The sequence below is a fragment of the Chiloscyllium plagiosum genome, unplaced genomic scaffold (assembly GCF_037043375.1).
Source record: "Chiloscyllium plagiosum isolate Xiang-an unplaced genomic scaffold, Cpla_swu_hap1 HiC_scaffold_32, whole genome shotgun sequence".
Lineage (NCBI taxonomy): Eukaryota > Metazoa > Chordata > Chondrichthyes > Orectolobiformes > Hemiscylliidae > Chiloscyllium > Chiloscyllium plagiosum.
The window spans coordinates 42,097,906-42,118,566 of NW_028270170.1; the positions used below are offsets into that span (position 1 = coordinate 42,097,906).

At 39.5% G+C, this 20,661-nt stretch overlaps 1 protein-coding gene across 20 annotated transcripts in view; it reads left to right on the forward strand.

The window, feature by feature from the left end:
- The window catches only part of LOC122540026 (protein TANC2), a 1,060,344-nt gene that overhangs the window by 284,314 nt on the left and 755,369 nt on the right, over nucleotides 1-20,661 (forward strand). For 19 of the 20 annotated variants that reach the window (XM_087977936.1, XM_087977934.1, XM_087977935.1 and 16 more), the window contains one exon: nucleotides 3,809-3,914. In XM_087977936.1, the coding sequence (XP_087834062.1) occupies nucleotides 3,848-3,914 (67 nt within the window). In that variant the 5' untranslated portion in view covers nucleotides 3,809-3,847. Of the gene's footprint in view, nucleotides 1-3,358; nucleotides 3,504-3,808; nucleotides 3,915-20,661 lie in introns of those variants that run through there. The other variant, XM_087977939.1, reaches the window with a different exon arrangement.

Consider the following 20,661-nt stretch of genomic DNA (forward strand, 5'->3'; position numbering starts at 1 on the left):
CAAAGACGGCATACTTAAACTACTGGACTTGTGCCTCACAACACACTTCACATTCAACAACCAGATATACGAACAAATCAACGGAACACCCATGGGATCACCAATCTCGGGACTCATAGCAGAGGCAGTTATGCAAAGGTTAGAACAAACAGTCCTACCACAAATTCAACCCAAACTCTGGGTCAGATATGTCGATGATATGTTTGTAATCATTAAAAACACGGAAATAAAAAAAACACACCGGATCATCAACGCCACACTCACAGGAATCCGATTCACGAGAGAAGAAGAAAAGGATAGCCAACTCCCATTCCTGGACGTGATGGTACAGAGAACACCGAACGGAGAATTCACTACAAGGGTATACAGGAGAGCCACACACACAGACCAAGTCCTAAACTATGAAAGTAACCACCCCAACACACACAAACGAAGCTGCATCAGGACACTATTCAAAAGGGCCACAACACACTGCAGTACACCAGAACTGCAAAAAGAAGAAGAGGAGCACCTATAAGAGATATTCGCCAAAAACGGAAACCCGCGCAACTTCATCAACAGATGCCTAAGAGAAAGACCATGGAACGAGGACATACCACAACCAAAAGGACTAGCCACACTACCATACATCAGGAGCATCTCAGAACTGACAGCCAGACTACTGCGACCCCTAGGACTCATAACGGCACACAAACCAACAGCCACGCTCAGACAACAACTCACCAGAACGAAGGACCCGATACCCAACATGAGCAAGACGAATGTCGTGTACAAAATACCATGCAAGGACTGCACAAAACACTATATAGGACAAACAGGAAGACAGCTAACAATCCGCATACAAGAACATCAACTAGCCACGAAACGACACGACCAGCTATCCTTAGTAGCCACACACGCAGACAACAAGCAACATGAATTCGACTGGGACAACACTACTATCATAGGGCAAGCCAGACAGAGAACAGCCAGGGAATTCCTAGAGGCATGGCATTCATCCACAAACTCCATCAACAAACACATCGACCTGGACCCAATATACCAACCACTACAGCGGACAGCTGAAACTGACAACCGGAAGCGGCAGGGACAGACCACTATAAACACCGGAGGAAACATCAAAGAAGCACTTCGCAGGAGGCTCCCAAGCACTGATGATGTCGCCTAGCCAGGGGACGAAACGTTTGCAACAAAAACTTCCAGCTCGGCAAACAGAATCAAGTTTGACTTTTCTACATAATCCTAGCTTTTACATAATATGTTTCTACCTTGGGTATCTACTTTCCAACTATTCTTGTGTTTTTCTGGCAGAGATCAGGATCAAGAATGTTGGCTGCTTATATTATTTACTTTTGTGTGTGTATCCCTTTTTTTCTCTCCCCCCTCCCGTCCCAATCCCCCTTCTTTCTTTCTTTTTTCTTCTCTTTCTCCTCTTTCTCTCTTTTCGTCTGTCTTTCCTTTTCTCTCTTATTTCTGTCTTTATCCTTTCTCCTTTCCTCCCCATCTCACCCTTTAATGACTTTCTTAACTCTGAAAATATTAACTCTGCCCATCTACAGTGACAAGTAATAACAAACAGCTTGCTTCATTAACAATAACATCATAAAGATGATACAAAACCTGAAAGTTCTAACTTAGGTGGGAAATTATTCAGATGTTCTACTGTTAACAGACCACAGCATAATTTAATTCACAGTTTAGGTTCAACTCTAAAAATACAGTAAATCTATTGAGAGGCAAAGATCTTTTTCAGCTGCAATTGATATATTGCCTTGATACATCACTTCAGCACATTTCTCTAATAGCTAATCTACTTTCATGAATTCATGTCAGTTAAATAATTGAATCATGTCTGATAGCGTTCATTAGCAGAGGGATTGAATTCAAGAGTCGTGAAGTGATGTTACAGCTGTACAGGACTTTGGTTCGGCCACATTTGGAGTACTGTGTGCAGTTCTGGTCGCCTCACTTTAGGAAAGATGTGGAAGCTTTGGAGAGGGTGCAGAGAAGATTTATCAGGATGTTGCCTGGAATGGAGAATAGGTGGTACGAGGATAGGTTGAGCGTGCTAGGTCTTTTCTCATTGGAACGGAGAAGGATGAGGGGTGACTTGATAGAGGTGTATAAGATGATCAGGGGAATAGATAGAGTAGACAGTCAGAAACTTTTTCCCCGGGTACAACAGAGTGTTACAAGGGGACATAAATTTAAGGTGAAGGGTGGAAGGTATAGGGGAGATATCAGGGGTAGGTTCTTTGCCACTCCCACAGGCAGCGCATTCCATGCCCCCACCACTCTCTGGGTAGAGTCAGAATCATTGGTGAACTTTAAGTGGCAATTGGATGGGTGCTTAAGCTAGGACAAATGTTCTGCACAACATCGTGGGCCGAAAGGCCTGTTCTGTGCTGTATTGTTCTATGTTCTATATCATTATTTTCTTCTGAAAATGTTTTGTCTAAATCTGAGAATATTTTTAACGTCAAAACAGAAAAAGACTTTAAATTTTATATTTGATGTTATGGGGAGAAATTCCCTCTGCAATGTGATTATCTACCTTTACTCATGCTTCCCCCAAAGGTAGTGAAGCAATATCAAAGTACATGTTTCCACGTAAAAATGAAATTGTGATCATTTGTGCATACCCAATTGCTCTTGTGGCCTTACACTATAATCTTAAATTAGTTGCTACACCTGGAATAAAGCAGGAGCAATTACAATCAGCCATAAGACCTCAGGACATTGGAGCAGAAAATAGGCTGTCCAGCCCATTGAGTTTGTTCAACCATTTAAACATGGCTGATAAGTTTCTCAACACCATTCTCCCGCTTTCTCCCTGTAACTCTTGATCCCCTCAATACTCAAGAACTTATAGATCTTGGTCTTAAATATACTTGATGACCTGGCCTCCAGAGTCTTCTGTGGCAATGAATTATTCCTTTAGTAAGAAAGTTCCTGATTTCAATGAAAAGAAGGTTGACTAATTGTCAGATTGCGTACTAATTGTACAGGGACCAGACTATTTAACAGTCACCAGAAGCACCAATTTGCATACAAATGGATCAACCATACAAATACTGTGGTTAAAAGAGCAAATCACAGAATTTTGCAATGACTAACATGCCACCTGAGTCACCACTTGCACGACTGAAGTCAGGCGTGTTATAGCATACTTTCCACTTGCTTGGATGAGTGCAACTCCAACAACATTCACAAAGTTTATCATCGTGCAGGGCAATGCTTGATTTGTTATCCATCCACCACCTTCAACTTCAACTATCTTGTATTGCAGCAACTCATCAAGAATTCAATAGCACCTTCCAAATCCTCACCCTCTATCAACTAGAAGGACAAGGATGGCAAACCATCACCACGACCATTCTCCTCAAAGACGCACACCATCCTGACTTGCTATTCCTTCACTGTTGAGCCAAAAACCTGAAATCCTTTTTTTTGATCAGCAGCATTGTGGGTGGGTGTGCCTACCCTCCCACTACCTCTTCAAGGTGAATTATGAATGGATTAGCATGTTGACTGAGCCAATGATGCCTAAATCTGTGATTAGATAAAGAGAAATCTATTTTCTTTGGAGTGTGCTTTGGAATGTTTGAGGTTGTGAATGCAAATAGTTGTTTAAGTACAAATCATCTTTTTGAAAGAATATAGAATTTTTTTTTGATTCTTGAACATTTGTGACCACTTCATTGGGTTTGCCCGCTTATATGCAATCTGTATTTGAATGCATATCCCTTATTGCAATAGACAGTCATTTATCTGTGTCATTGATAAAATGTGTTTCTTTTATTGATAGAATTTGGAGTAGACGCTGACAAGCGCTGGGAGTGAAGATATGTTCCGTAACAGCCTAAAGATGCTCCTAAGCGGTGGGAAGTCGAACCGCAAGAATCGGTCAAGTGGTAGGTGGTTTGTTTCTCATGTTATTTTGCATTTTGACTCATATATTTATAATGTGTCTGACTGTTTTTACATTCACTTGCCTTTAACTAGAAGCAGGTTCATTGTTCCTTGAAAGTGGAGCCTCAGGCAGATAGGATAGTGAAGAAGGGTTTAGTATGCTTTCCTTTATTGGTCAGAGTAAATATAGCAATTGGGAGGTTATGTTGTGGCTGGGCAGGACATTGGTGAGGCCACTTTTGGAATATTGTATGCAGTTCTGGTCTCCCTTCTATAGGAAGTGTTTTGTGAAACTTGGAAGGGTTCAGAAAAGATTTACAAGGATGTTCTCAAGGTTTAATTATAGGGAGAGGCTGAATAGGATGGGGCTGCTTTCCGTGGAGAGTGTGAGGCTGAGGGGTGATCTTTATAGAGGTTTATAAAATCATGAAGGGCATGGATAGGGTAAATAGATGGGTCTTTTCTCTGGGTTGAGGGAAGTCCAGAGCTCGAGGACATAGGTTTAGGGTGAGAGGGAAAAGATTTAAGAGACCTAAGGGACAACTTTTTCATGCGTATGTGGAATGAGCTGGTGGAAGCTGGTATAATTGCAACATTTCAAAGGCATTTGGATGGGTTTATGAACAGGAAGGGTTTAGTGGGATATGGGCCAACTGCTGGCAAATGGGTCTAGATTAATTTAGGATGGCTGGTCGACATGGACAAGTTCGACTAAAGGGTCTGTTTCTGTGCTGTACATCTCTATGATTGTAACTACTTTGATCAGTGTGCTATTGATAGTATATATTAGATGCTCAGTTGTTGAATATATTCAAGGCTGAGTTTGAATAACTATTGGATTTTTATGAAAATCAAGGAATATGAGTATTATGCTGGACAGTGGAGTTGGCGTTCAAGATCATGATCCCATTGAATAATGGTACCAACTGGAGGGGCAGTAGGATTACACTGCTTCTAGCATTCCTAAAAGCAAATGCAATAGCCAAATAATTGATGAATGATGTTTTGTGTGTGTGCATGGTGACATTGGATATACAAAGCAATTGATCAGATTAAGTTCACTGTAAGTTGGCCAGGATGCGATTGATTGAATAAATGCTTATATGCAACCCCTATCAAGCAATCAATGTGAGAAGTTTGCTACTGTTCAGTTAGTGTCTGATACTGGAGCTTGTGTATGTAAGCATTAGCTATCATTGTTTTAATCCATCACATTGATACAAAATCCTCTGAAATTGCATCAAGTTTAATGTGCAAAATTATTCAACAATTTGTAGTGAGGAAGAGAGAACCCATGAGTATCAATTTGCCATAAATTGCTGGACAAAACATGTCACACCACTGTTAGCTTTGTGAAAACTTCTCAAGGTACAAAAAAACCTCCTGAATTTATACAGTTACCAATTAACCTTGTCTCTGCACAAATTTTGGACTGTTACTTAATATTAGTTGCCTTTTTTAACTTTGATATTTATGGTCTTGGAATTCAACTCATTCTCTGTTCAAGAAAGGGAACTATTAAAATTGTGATGTTCCATTTTTGCAGTTATAAATGATTTAGAAATTTTAAAAATTAAAAGTATTAACTTCTTTCTTTGTCTCTTTTGTTCTTCCAACACATTTTCCCTTGTTTTTATTTCTCTATCTGTACCTGTTTTGACATTAATCATGCCATTTCCTATTCTGTTGTACTTCTGATTATTTATCAATCTTTAAGTCATATGGCTGATCATTCCAGCATTTACCAAGGTCCTACTTACCTCTGAGTTGTCACCATGCTGCTTTCAGCTTGCAATTCCAGCCATTCGCAGTGCAGAAATTGTCAAGATGAAAAATAAGGGAAATTAACTGACTTCAAATCCTGAGTCATTATTTCACTGGATAATAATTTGTTAGGAGCTGAGAAATGCTACTTCACTAAATACTAAAATAATGTTCTGAAGTATTATTTTCAATATCAAGAGGTATAGTATTGTTTTTTTTTTAAAAAACGTAGTTTATGTGGGATTGTATATAATAATGACTGGAATAACAGCAATTTTAGTGCTTTGGAATACTTACTGATTTGTTCCTCATTCCTATAAGGACAACTTATGTCATGCAATATTGACAATCATGTAGGCAAATTACTCATCTGAGGCCCCACAGCCAATGTCTGCATAGCTTCAAGTACATGTGGAATTGTTTGATGATCTGGAATCCAGTTAGAGGCTTAATGAAGTAGTCCAATGATTACGTTTGCTGAAATAAGCCAAGTACTATAATGTCGTCTATGGAGTGAACCTGGGACTCTATTGTTAGTTCAGCTGTTGGTTGCATGCATTTGCTCTGTCATTAGAAGTTGATAATGAGCTTTGTTTTTGTAAAATCTAAAAGACAGGAGATGGAGGATGAAATAAACAAGTATGAGATAAGCCAGATTTCTCCAAAGCAACACCAACAATTCAGAGTTCAATTCTGTTTGAACAACTTTTAAAATTGGAGAGAACTTTAGTTCAGAATTATGCAGAAGCAGAAGATCTTAGCCAGGGATTGGAAACAGCGCAAATCTTTGAAGCCCAGAAACATTGTAGAGTTGTTTGCGTAAGTACGCAATTAATAGTCTTCAACTTTAAAACTAAAGCTGCGCCAGTTACTGCATTAAAAATTAAAATTTGAAATGCGAATTCCTTTTTTGTTACTCCAGTTCTTGGCTTTGTGTTCAGATGCTGCTGACAATGCACCACAATCCAAAACCAAAAGGTTTGGGTGCTGGAAATTAGTCATAAATACTGAAAATGCTAGAAGTGCTCATCAAATTAAATTGTATCTGTAGAGAATAAAACTGAATAAAGGTAAGATTTTGTGAGAGGGAAGAAGACAGGAGCGAGCATGAGGTGATGGATAGAACACAGAATAGTACAGCACAGTGCAGGCCCTTCGGCCCTCAATGTTGTGCCAAACTTTTATCCTACTCGAAGATCAAACTAACCTACATACCCTACATTTTACAATCATCCATGTGCCTATCCAAGAGTTGTTTAAATGTCCCTAATATATTTGACTTTACTACCATGCTGGCAGTGCATTCAACGCACCCACCACTCTCTCTGTAAAGAACCTACCACTGATGTCTCCCCTAAATCTTCCTCCAATCACCTTAACATTATATCCCCTCGTGATAGCCATTTCTGCCATGGGAAAAAGTCTCTGGTTATCCACTCTATGCCTCTCATCATCTTGTACACTTCTATCAAGTCGCCTCTCACCCTTCATCGCTCCAATGAGAAAAGCCCTAGCTATCTCAATCTTTCTTCATAAGACTTGCCCTCCAGTGCAGGCAGCATCCTGGTAAATTTCTTCTGTGCTCTGTTAAAGCTTCCACATCCTTTCTATAATGAGGTGACCAGAACTGAATACAATATTCCAAGTGTTGTCTAACCAGGACTCTATTGAACTGCATCATAACCTTGTGGTTGTTAAACTCAATCCCCCTGCTAATGTAAGCCAACACACCATATGCCTTCTTAACAATCCTGTCAACTTAGATGGCAACTCGAGGCAAAAGGTTTGTGGTAATTGAATAAAAGATGGATCTAGAAGACATGTGAATTTAAAATTAGAATCAACATTCCAATTTGCTGCAAATGTTACTAGTAATAATTCTGCTGTTGTCATTTAAACCACCTTTAGACCAGGCGATTTCAGCTGCCAGTCCATGGATTTCTAGATCTGTAACAAAGTGCCAATGGGTGCAGCAAAAATAAACTAACCAATATATACTGATTATATCTATACACTGCCCCTTACAAACGAGCACCAAAATACAGTTTAGCTGGTTTTGAAAGCCCCTCATTGTCAAATCCTTCCTCATACCCAAAGTATCACCCTCTCAATATATTTCCCTTGAGGTGGCTGTGCTGAGGAAGAGACTGTTGTCTACCTCCTTCTGAATATGCCTTTTGCAAAGAAATGTTGAAGGGAGATGTATTGGTTTCTGTTTGGATTCATCCCAAGTAGATCTGTGATGCAGGAATCTGTGCTATGCGTATTGTTCCCTGAGATGCAAACCAAGGCTAACACTGACTACCCATGAAGGATCATCACCATGATGAAAGATGCTCTTTTTGGTTTACAAAATTTGCTGGTCTTTAAGTTCTAGACCAGTTATTGCAGGCTGGCACATTCTAAGGTCCAGGACTATGCTCTGAGGGATACAGTAGAGTTTGGAGCAGCCAGAGCAGGTGCAGAATGGCAAAAAAGTCTAAAGTCTTTCAGCCATAGCACGTCTTGATTGATACGAAATGTTCAAGTTATATTTTTACATTTACAAATGTGAATATGGTGCATTTTTTGGAAAATGTAGGAAAGTTAAAGAAAGTGTGACAAACCTCAGCAGTGCTTGACCCAAAAAGCTTGGTACCACACTGAAGTTTGGAAGAGAAGGATGCAAGATGTGTCGCTTCTAATGTAGGCTTTGCTGGTAATTCCTTTGCTATTAACATGTCCAGTGGGTGATGACAAAGGATGCAGAGCAATAATAATCATGGTGTTTGGCCAATTTGTTCCCTTTTCAATACATGAAGTGATGTTTAGTCATTAGTGACATCCAAAGGAACTCGTGTTAAAATCAGCATGAGTAATTCTTACATTAAGATTCCAAGGGTCTCTTTCTTTGATCATTTTATAACTTCATTACCTTTCTATGATGCTGCTTTGATTTCCATCTGTAAAAGTTCCCACATTTAACCTTTGTTGGCAGGGGAGGAATTATTTGTTGTGGAGTCAGAATTTTTACACGATGGCAAGAGACCCTTCAACTCCTTGTGTATTTGCTGATGGTCAAGCATTCCAATCCCATTTTCCAGCAGTTGGCCTCTGGCCTTGTATGCTAAGGCATTTCAAGTGTTCATCTAACTAGTTCTTAAATGTTCTTAAATTTTACTTTTAACATCTAAGCAGGGGAGTGTGTGCAATAGATCAAAATATGATCATCTGTATTTGTGAAATTTGAAACAGAAAATAAAATCCTGGAAAACACTGAAGGAGATAGGAATTGAGTTTGTATCGTCTTGATGACTTTGATTATTTCTAATACAAAGGTTAGCTCTGAATTTCTCATCCCACATCTGGCGTAGCTAACTTATTGTTTCTAGATTTGGAGTTGTGATTTCCCAGCACCAGCTAGAAGTTTCATGTTAAAGTAATCAAACATAATTAATGTATATAATTGTATAATTTACTTTATACTTTGATTTCATTGAAACATCCAGGATCTGGAAGGGGCTTGACAGTGTAGATGGAGAAGTGGTTTCTACAGGCTTGGGGAATCTGAAAAATGGGGACATAATCTCATGACAAGTGAGGTGTAAATTTAGGTCTGAGAGTAGAAACTTCTTTACCAACAAAGAATTGTAAATATTTACCCCAGAGTCATGGATACCCTGTTACTGAATTTAAGGCTGAGAAAAGCTGACTTTCGAATCTGAGGAAATGAAAAGGAATAGGGAGCAGCCAGGAATTTGGAGTTGAACTTCAAGGTTGGCAATTATGATAGTAACTAACCGAACAGGCTTGATAGTCCGCATGGTCTTCTATTGCTCCTGCTTCTCACATTTTTGATTCTGGAATGGTGGGGGAGTGGAGTATAGTGGGTGGTGATTCTTGACTTGAGAGCTCATCTTTAGATTCTGTAGAAAGGTACTAAAGGCTTTAACTAAGTGGATTGAGGAGTTGGGGACAAGTGGAAGAAACACATTGTAGAATTCTACAAGAAACACAAGTAATCTAAATATAAATGATAAAAGTTAGCAAATGGAAGATGGTTAGTTGACAGCTCTCTAAAGCAGAGCTTCCTCCTGAGATTGGAGTTGGAGAGGAGTCTCACTTGAAGGCTACTAATATCGCTCCCCACATTAAATAGGATTAAGGAATAAATGTTATTAACTGAGTTTTTAGCCATGCAGTCAGGAATCCATAAGTGTCTGTAATGTGATGGTACTGTGCCTTTAAAAGATGTGTTCTGTCCTGTTGCTCTAGTAGAGGAGTGTTTTCATATTGGTGCTGAAATAGCTCCTTCAGACATAGTTCGTTAACAGCTTTGACTTCTCTCTGGGTGTTTTTTTTAATAAGACAAGATAATCATGAGTTGGCAGGGTCAGGTTCAAACAGACCCAGAAAGGATTTTGGTTTTGCTTTCAGTTATTTGGTGGTTTTTGTGACTGCTGAAGCTGAAAGCTTGAGTTTGTTGCTGCTACAGTGAAGTTTAAGAGAGGTTTCCTCTTAAAAATAAATCAAAAGGGCAGATTGTTTCTTTCAGTTTTCTTTCGACTGGACTGGAGAGAGATAGCATGTGAAAATAATAACTGTGTAACTGCGTTAATTGTGTTTATAGGATGCTGCCAATATTGGAACAGGTGATGATTTGTAGTTAAATAATGCATTATCTTGTTAAATATTTGAATTGAGTTAAATTATGCCAATTCTTCTTGTAGTTTAAATATATTGTAAGATTAAAGCGTAGTGGTGGGCCACTCATTTCACATCTGGAACACAGTGCCTTCAACTTGTCTTTTAAAATAAATACAAAGGTCTAGGCGACCTCCACAATATACTCTGAGGGGTCTAGTATCATCCATAATAGTAAATTTCCACCAGCTATATCTGAATCTGCAAATGACACCAAGGACTTAAAATTATGCCACAGATCATTAGAGAGCCATTAAAAGAAGCAAACAAATGCACAAGGCTTTATTTCTATCACACACCTTTTCTTTTGTTTGTTTTCCCCCTCCATTTCTCTCCTTCCTTGTCACTAAATGCTGAAAATGTGTCTACCTCTTTGGAGTTCTGAAAGGCCATTGTCTGAAAAAGTTAACTTTTTTTTTTCTCTGTCCTATTTCCAGGATTTTCCTGATTTTAATCCAGAATTTACAGTTGAGTCTTGAATTGATACAGATGTAAATGTGATAAAACAAAAAAATTCAGTAAGACTGAAATTAATAATGGTAGTAAAATATTTTTGGAGTTTTTGTTTCTTATGCAACCAATTTCAATTTTCTTGCTGCTTTCTCTTCATGTGCGAGTTCATTTTTCACACGGTGATTATTCCTTAAAGAGATGTTTGTAAGGGGAAAATATGCATTTTAAACTTGATGAGGCATTTGATTGATATAGGGGTAATGTTTTGGCTGGCTCATAATTTGTTTGTCCATTTTCACTAATTGCTACTTATATGCCTAATAGCTAGGAATACCAAATGTTATCATGGCTCTTAGTTGGGAAGGAATATGGGATGAAAAGCTTTTAGAAGCTTCAGAGTCTAGACTTAATCAGCCAACAGAAATAAGTAACTTGTTCCAAAATGTATTTGTTTGGAAAACTAAATGTGGTTAATTTCACACTATCAATGTGTAGCTTCCCTATCCAGGGATTTTTTCTTAGACTAAAAGAGTTCCTTAGTTCTGAATTTAAGATAATTCCATGCTTTGGTTACTGTTGTGCCAATCTACTTTTGTTATTCCCTTTTCTCATTTTCTGATAATCATTTAGTTGGTTGAGAGATTTAAGGTAGATTTAAGAAATATAAACTTAACATTTAACTTGAACATTTTTTGAGTAAATAATTCTCAGCATCCCTGAGATGCAGTTTTCTGCTCCAGCGTTTTTGAGGCTGTCACTTTTTTCATTACTATGGAAGCCCTCAAACTTCTATTTCCATTTTAAAAGAAATATTCAATTCAATGTTGAATAGTTTTCTTGTTTAAAATACCTTTAATATAGCTGAAATTGCAATTCCATATACACGGGCAATCTAGCCCAATTTGAATCAGCTACTTTATTTTCAGCTCTGCTGCATTAACTTATGCATGGTTCCTATTTGTTTGGTTCTGAGAAGAGATGCGTATGCTCACTTGAACATAATGCAGATCATAAAAATACGTTTGGGCCATAATGGAATAATTGAATTTTCCTTGAAAATGAGCAATTTAAAAAGCAATTAGAGTCTGAGTTATAGAGATGTACATCAAGGAAACAGACCCTTCGGTCCACTCATCCAAGCCGACCAGATATCCTAAATTAATCTAGTCACATTTGTCAGCACTTGGCCAATATCCCTCTAAACCCTCCCTTTTCATAAATCCATCTAGATACCTTTTAAATGCTGGAATTATACCAGCCTACACCTCTTCCTTTAGCAGCTCATTCCATGCATGCACCACCCTCTGTGCGAAAACTTCTCATGTCCCTTTCAAATCTATCCCCCCCTCACCTTAAACCTATGCCCTCTAGTTCTGGACTCCCCCACCCCAGAGAACTACTTGCTTAATTCAGAAATAAGCAGGCCAAATGCATTTTTGAGTACTGAAGTGGGGTCACTTGTCTTGAAATATTAATTCTGATTTCTTGCTAAGGTTTTGCCAGACCTCCTGAGTTTCTCCAGAAAGTTCTTGTTTTTGTTTGTGCTTTAGAGAATTTTGTTTGTGTTGGGCCCCCAATAAACACACTCAAAAAATTTGAAAATATGAGTGCTATCATTGTAGTGGGGCTATTGGCTTTCAGCTGAAATGTTAAATCGAAGCCCATCTTTCCACTTGGGTGGATGTAAAAGATCCTATCGTAATTTTTTTATTGAGAGCAGGGAGTTATCCCTGGATAATATCTTGGTCAATATTCATCTCTCAATCAGCATAATAGAAACAACTAATTGGCAATTAATAGTTTTGGCAATTTGTGCAAATTGGTGGCAAAGGGAAGGAAAGGGGGCCTTCCTCTATGACTCTTAGAGGGTCTATCTCTGTTCAAATTTCGGTGGAAAGCCAGACATAATGTCTAAATTGAAATTACCTGTTGTAATCAAAGATGGGCAACCACCACCTGACATTTTAGAAGATAAAATCTTGTAGAAGTTAAGAGAATATATTGAGCAACAATTTGATCTGTACAAGACCGGAACTAAAATCCATCAAAAGTGTGGAACCTCCATGGGACAGTGATCCCTGGATGATATAAACGAGTTTGGGGAGAAAGTACTCGTCTAAAAGAAAAAGAAATGATGGTCACTGTGTATAATGCAACAGCCTTGACAGTGATAAGAAATAATTCAAACATCAAATTATACCAGAGAAATCAATAACATAAAAGAACAATTAAAAACAGTTTGTATAGAAATGAAAAGTACTAAAGAGGAACTAAGGCCAAGAAGGGAGTGGAGCATATCAAAAATACATCACTCATGCCACTTCCCGATCCAAATGTCCCGTTGTATCCAGCTTATATATCCTGAACAGTCCTTTTAGATGTGGGTCTGAGTACAACCCACGCTACGAGTAGTGCTCAATTCCCCGAGGAAAGCTCTGAGACCTCTAGCAGATCAGAAGATGATGAGGGTTCTCCTCTTACCATGAGGTCAGTATGAATGAAATGGAAGAAAGAGAGGAAGATAAAAGTTGAAGAACATGGGAGCCCGATATAAATATACCCAGTGAACATCCCATAAGCCCCTGATACACAATTATTTGAGACGCGGTCCAAAGAACTGCCCCACCCGAAGAAGTGAGGTATGAGAGCATGGAATGAGTTACAAAAATTCAATAACATATACACCTTACACCCCATGGATGGAGTTCAGATCCTGTCTGCCATAAGTAGATGGCAATGCAGGACAAAAATTGTGTTCTTGAGTTAAGGACCATATGGGATAGGACAGGCATGATTTAAAGGGTGGCTAGTGGGCAACCCAAAATTGGCTTCATGAATATGGCCCATCTAAATGGCTTGGTGAGTTCTCGATCAAATATTCTGGACTAGTTCCTAATGGCACTCCGGAGGAATTAGAAGGTCAAAATTTACCCTCATTAAAAACTGCCATCGTAGCAGGATTGAAGCCCAAATTGGCAAAAATGTTAGAAATACAATACTACGATTTGGATAAAAGTTCGTGAACTCTTGGTAATGTAATAGAGGAAGCCAATCACTTGGAGAGTAATATGGAATTGAAACTCAGAACTATACAGACTGAGAGTGCTCCCAATACTGAAAAATACCCAGGGAAGTACCACCAGTTGTGAAAAGGAGGGTCATTGGGCTTAAAACAGTAGGTTAAAGAAAAATTCAAGACAACAACTTCCCAAGTCAGTTAATGAAACGTCTGGATGGGATAAACTGTTTATAAAGGACAGCTCCAGGGCTTTACAGAACCTCAGCCGAAAGAACTTCTAAATCTCAAAAAAAAACTAGCACAGCCCACTTCCAATCTTTTAGCCCCTTTTTTCAGCAGCTTTGGAAAACCGTCTGGACAGCTGCTATGCTGTGATGCGGGTGGGTGACAAGGAAATTGGTTGTCTTGTAGACACCGGTCCAGAACTAACATGTTTACCTTTTAGTGATGGACATGATTTACCTTTGGAAGGAGAGTGGAGAAATGCAGTGAGCAACTGCAGAGATCAGTTTCAAGTGCTGTTGCTATAGAAATTGACATTTCTATAGAAATTAACATTGCTATAGACAGAACAAATACAGTTACACCCAAATCACAAACGCCACAAGGGTATAAGAATGTGAGCTGTGATCGGACAGGAGAACTTTGCGCGAGAGATGGTATTCTTCATGGGAGAACATGTGCTGTGCCCGTGGTATACCTGGGAATGGCCCTGCATGGATAAGAGGCATGGTCGAAGTGCGAATATGTCCCATGATGTACAATCTTTGGGTCTTTTCTAGAAAGGAATGAGTTGATTAAGCACAGTTAACATGGTGTTGTCAATGCGAAGTCGTGCCTCACAAACCTTATTGAGTTCTTTGAGAAGGTGACCAAAGAGGTGGATGAGGGTAAAGTGATTGATGTGGTGGATATGGGTTTCAGGAAGGCACTTGATAAGGTTCCTTACAGTAGGGTATTGAAGAAGTACGGTGACTTGGAATTGAGGGTGATTTACAGATTGTGTCAGAAATCGGCTAGCTGAAAGAAGACAAAACGTGGTAGTTGATGGAAAATGTTCATCCCGAAGTTCAGTTATTAGTGGTGTACTGCAATGATGTGTTTTGAGTCAACTACTGTTTGTCATTTTTATCAATGGTCTGGATGAGGGCGTTAAAGGATGGGTTAGTAAATTTGAGGATGAAACTAAGGTTGGTGGAATTGTGGACAGTGCCGAATGGTGTTGCAGGTTACAGAGGGATACAGATAACCTGCAGAGCTAGGCTGCGAGGTGGCACATAGTTTAATGCAGAAAAGTGACCGTACAGAGGTTTATAAAATCATGAGGGGCATGGATAGGACAAATAAACAAAGTCTTTTCCCTGAAGAGGGGGAGTCCAGAACTAGAGGTCATCGGTTCAGGGTGAGAGGGGAAAGATATAAAATAGACCAAAGGGGCAACTTTTTCATGCAGAGGGTGGTACGTGTATGGAATAAGCTGCTAGAGAAAGTGATGGAGGCTCGTACAATTGCAAAATTTAAAAAGCATCTAGATGAGTATATGTATAGGAAGGGTTTGGAGGGATATGGGCTGGGTGCTGGCAGGTGGGACGAGATTGGGTTAGGATATCTGGTCGGCATGGACGGGTTGGACCGAAGGGTCTGTTTCCATGCTGTACATCTCTATGATACTGTGACTCTATGAACTGCCTTATAACGTCTAAGCAGCAGCCTTATACCATCTATAAAGCTGTCGCATTTTTGCAGTTGTCTTGTACCATCCATGTAACTGCCACACTTCTGAAATAAGGACTTAAAGAAGATATCATGGAATTCCAGTGCCTAGTTATTCCTATTATCAGGGAAAGTGGGTACCCAACAAATGGTGACTGCACTTGGAAAGTACTTCATTGGCTGTTAAGTACCTTAAGGCATCTAGTGATCAAGAGCAATGCTGAATAAGTACAAAAGCTACTTTGTTGAAGTACCGTTTGAATGAATGCCCGTTACTGGCGTCCAGTTAAGGTTTAATTGCCATTTGAAAACTATGGTGGGGAACATAGAAAAGTACAGCACAGAACAGGCCCTTTTGCAACGAGGTTGTGCCGAGGATTAATCCAAATGTAAAATAAAATAATTTAACTTCCGCACCCCTGAAGTCACTGCTATCCATGTTCATGTCCAGCAGTCGCTTAAATGTCCCTAATGAGTCTGCTTCCACCACCACCGCTGGCAATGCATGCCATGCATTCATAACTCTCTGCATAAAGAACCTTCCTCTAACATCCCCTCTATACCTTTCTCCTAATATCTTAAAACTATGACTCCTCGTACCAGTCAATCTGGCCCTGGGAAAAAGTCTCTGGCTATTGACTCTATCCATTCCTCTCTTTATCTTGTATAATTCGATCAGATCACCTCTCTTCCTCCTTCTCTCCAGAGAGAGAAGTCTGAGCTTTTTCAACCTTTCTTCATAAGGCAAGCCTTCCAGTCCAGGCAGCATCCTGATAAACTTTCATTGCACCCTCTCCAAAGCCCCTCTATCTTTCCTATTGTAGGGCAATCGGAACTGGACACAATATTCCAAGTGTGGCCTCACCAGGGACTTGTAGAACTGTGGCAAAACCTCACGGCTCTTAAACTCGATCTCCCTGTTAATGAAAGCCAAAACACCATATGCTTTCTTAACAACCCTATCCACTTGGATGGCAACTTTGAGGGGTCTATATAGTTGAACAGCAAGATCCTCCACACTGCCAAGAATCCTGTCTTTAATCCTATATTCAGCATTTGAGATCAACTTTTCAAATGAACTCCATTTGTCATTTCTCAGCCCAGCTCTGCATCCTGGCTATGTCACGCTACAGCCTGCAATAGTTATCGATACTATCAACGATAACTCCAACCTTTCTGTCATCTGCAAATTTACTAACACACCCCTCGACCTCCTCTTCCAAGTCAGTTATAAAGACTACAAAGAGCAGACGCCCAAGTACAGAGCCCTGCGGGACTCCACTCACCACTGACCTCCAGGCAGAATGCAGTCCATCTACAACCACTCTCTGCCTTCTGTTAGCCAATCAATTCTGAATCCAGATAGCCAAATTTCCCTGTATCCCATACTTCCTGACTTTATGAACGAGCCGACCATGGGGAACCTGATCAAATGCTTTGCTGAAGTCCACATACACCACATCCACTGCTCGACCTTCGTTGGCCTGTCTTGTCACCTCCTTGAAGAACTCAATAAGATTTGAGGCATGACCTGCCCTCTCAAAACGATGCTGACTGCCTTTAATCATGCTATGCTTTCCCAAATAGTCATAAATCTTATCCTTCAAAATTCTTCCACAACTTTGTTGACCACAGATGTAAGACTGACTGGTCTGTAATTGCCAGGGATTTCCCTATTACCCTTCTTGAAAAGAGGAACAGCATTCACCTCCTTCCAATCCTCCAGTATGACCCTTGTAGAGAGTGAGGAGGCAAAGATCTTCGCCAGTGGTTCAGCAACCTCGTTTCTTGCTTTCCAGAGCAGCCTAGGATAAATCTGGTCTGGCCCTGGGGAATTTTCAATCTTAATGTTTGCCAAAATTTCCAGCACATCAACTTCATCAACCTTGATCTGTTCAAGCCTGTATCCCAGCTCCTCAAAGGTCTCATACACAACAAGGTCCCTTTTCTTAGGTAAAACCGAAGCTAAAAACTCTTTGAGCTTCCCCTATCTGCTCAGACTCCATGCACAAGAGAGAGTTTTTAAGATTGTCACGCTTTATTTTATAACTATTTTTAAACTTACTTAGTTTTACAGTAAAATGGCTTTTGATAATATTGAAGACTAGATTCAAGAGAAAAGATGCTTTCAAAATTATTATTTTTATGTATGGTAGTGCAGAGAGTGAAATATCATATTCATTGGCCAAAGTAGTTTAGGAATTAGAGTAAATGTTGGATCATTGAGGGAGATATAATTAATATTTCAGGATGACTTTTTGCCAGAGTTGGTATTAGTTTCTTTACAAATCTGAGGACACATTCAACTCTCTATTTTTAAATAGGAAACATGTTCAAATAATTTTGAAGCTTAATTTCTGTGGCTATTTGAGGATTGATGGAAGTGGATCTATTTTACTATAGTGATTCAAAACACACATTTATTTTCTAGTGACAGTACATTCAAACGGTATGCTCCTTTAGACAAGTTGTTTGAAGAATCACCATGCCTTGTATAGTTTTTCTGCAAGCAGAAGAAGAGAAATTTGAAGACTGATAATTGAATACAAATGATTTTGTCAAATGTATTTTATTGTGAGAAGAACAGTAAAATACAATGAAAAGCTTTCTCACTGTTGGCATTATTTGGAGCCATTTTCAATAGTTTAGGAGTAAGAAAAAAAAGATGCAGTTTAAGTGGAGTGCAGCTCATCATCAACGACGCTTGTGCCACCGCGCCCCCCCCCGCCCAAACTGCCTCTCCACTGTCCACATCAGACCCAACCAACATTGAAGTCACCACTCTTCAGGCATCATCTTTCATCACTGGGCCCACCGCCATGTCATTGTGATGTCCTTCAGCCACCGATTTGCCACCATGACCAGCGCTGGCCTAACCGATGACGAAGTTGCAAAACGTCACGTGCTATCTCTTGCTGCTGGGCCTACCTTGTCATTGTCACCTCCCTCCTCCACTGCCTCATCACCATCTACACCAGGCCCAACCAACATTGAAGCCACTACTCTTCAGGCACCATCTTTTGTCACTGGGCCCACCTCAATGTCAGTTTGATGTCCTTCAGCCACTGATTCGCTGCCGCCACCAGCGCTGGACCTAACTGATTACGAAGTTTCCGAACACCAGGTGCCATCTGTTGCTGCTGGGCAGAGAAATGAAAAAAAAATTAGAAGATGGTGTGAAATTGACATAGAGGTGGAAGCTTTGATTAATGGGTGGAAGATAACAGGAAAGAGATTTACTAAGATACGTCAAAAAGTCATTTATTTACTGAAATCTTGATCTCAGTTGGAAGAGTGGAGGAGCCAGAAAGATAACATCCTTTTTTTGGATGAAAGGATTGAAAAATCTAGTCTGGGATGCAAACTCAGACAATATTTTCCAGAAATGTTGGAACAAGCCTTTGAAGATTACTGAAAATGAGGACGAGATCCTTGAATTTGTCTTAGTGGGAGACTGAACTAGTAGAGCTCAGAGCGATGATGGGTGTATTTCATTTTCTATGGGGAGTGCACAAGGCTTGGAGGTTCTGATTTAAATGAGGTTTGTGAAGGCTGAAGGTGAAGAGGACAGTGGGGAAGCAACTCTGAGGAGAGTAATGTCAAACCACAAGACCACGAATGAGTGATATGGACAAATACATGGCAGATGCATTTTAACAGATCTGAAGGGATATTTTTGTGTATTTTTCTCATTTTTTTTCTATTAAGGTTAAAGCAGATGCAGGAGCAGAGAGAATTGGGGTATATATGCATATCTCAGGAGGACATGTTAGAAGAATTAATAATAACGCATATAGAATCTTTTGGCTTTATTAATAGTGGCATAGGCATAAGCAAACAGGTTATGCTATACAGTTTGAGAATTATGTTCTCTTCTGGATATAATGCATCAGGAAAAATGTCCAGATTTGAGGGAGTATGGAAAAGATTTATTGAATGGCACCAGAAATGAATAGTTGTGGAGAGATTCAAGGTTTGCTTAAAGATTTGTAACTTGGGTGCCAGTTGCTGAAGTTGTGCGTATGTTTGCTGAGCTGGGAATAGCTGGGAGCTTCACAGGAGGCTGCAAAGCACTGAAGATGCTGCATAGACAGGGGATGAAAAGTCTGCAAATCAAACTCCCATCTTGGCAAACATACCTATAACTACAGTTATGGAGAGAGATTAGAGAAGCTGGAGTTGTTTATTTTAGAGCAGAGACAGTTAAAATCAAATTTAGTAGAAACGTTCAAATGGAAGATTTGCATAAAGTTAATAAAACTGAACTGTTTTAATAACGGAGTCAGTGAGCAAAGATAATTACCAAAAAATGGATGACATGAGGAAATGTTTTTTGACACAAAATAGCTGTTGTAGTCTGGATTTCATTGCCTCACAAGATAGTTGTCGCAAAATCAGTAGTAGCATTCAAACAAAAATTTGATAAATATTTAGAACAGGAAGTATAATCTGTGGGGAAAGAGCTTACATTGCATTTGGTATTAATTAGATAATTCTACCAAAAAGCTGGCACAGACATGGTGGATTGCATTGTCACCTGTAATATATGATTCCAAGAATTAGGATGGAGGAGGATCAAATTTTTCAGAGACTAGTTTCTTTTACAGTTTGAAGAGTGGACCTCATCAGAGAAGCTGTTCCCAATTTTTTGTTTCAAAAATGTCAATATCTTAAAAAAAGATACTGATCATGAGACATTGGTGTGTGCATTTCATTGTCTAGTCAAGGACCTGACTCACTGAATCTCTCAGGGCAAAAGGTTCATTCCAGCCTAAAAGGTACTCATTATGCCTGTCATAAAAAAACCCGTCAGAAGCCATCAGTGTGGTTTGCCAATGGATGTGCCTTCCAATTTAAAAAAAAGTTCTTGTTTTAACCCCCAAGGTGGATATCTTAATAAATGACACAGTAATCCAGAAACAAGAAAGCAGGATGTGGTCATCAATCAAAAGCTGACACCATATTTGGGTGAAGAAACCTGGTTGTGAAGAATCATGTGCCTGAATAGTTGACGCCTTTGAATCTTTAAATTAGAAATGTTTGCAGAAAATACACGATATCTTTGGTTACGTTGAACACTCCGAAGCCTGTGCTTACTCCGGTCTGTCAAGAGATGA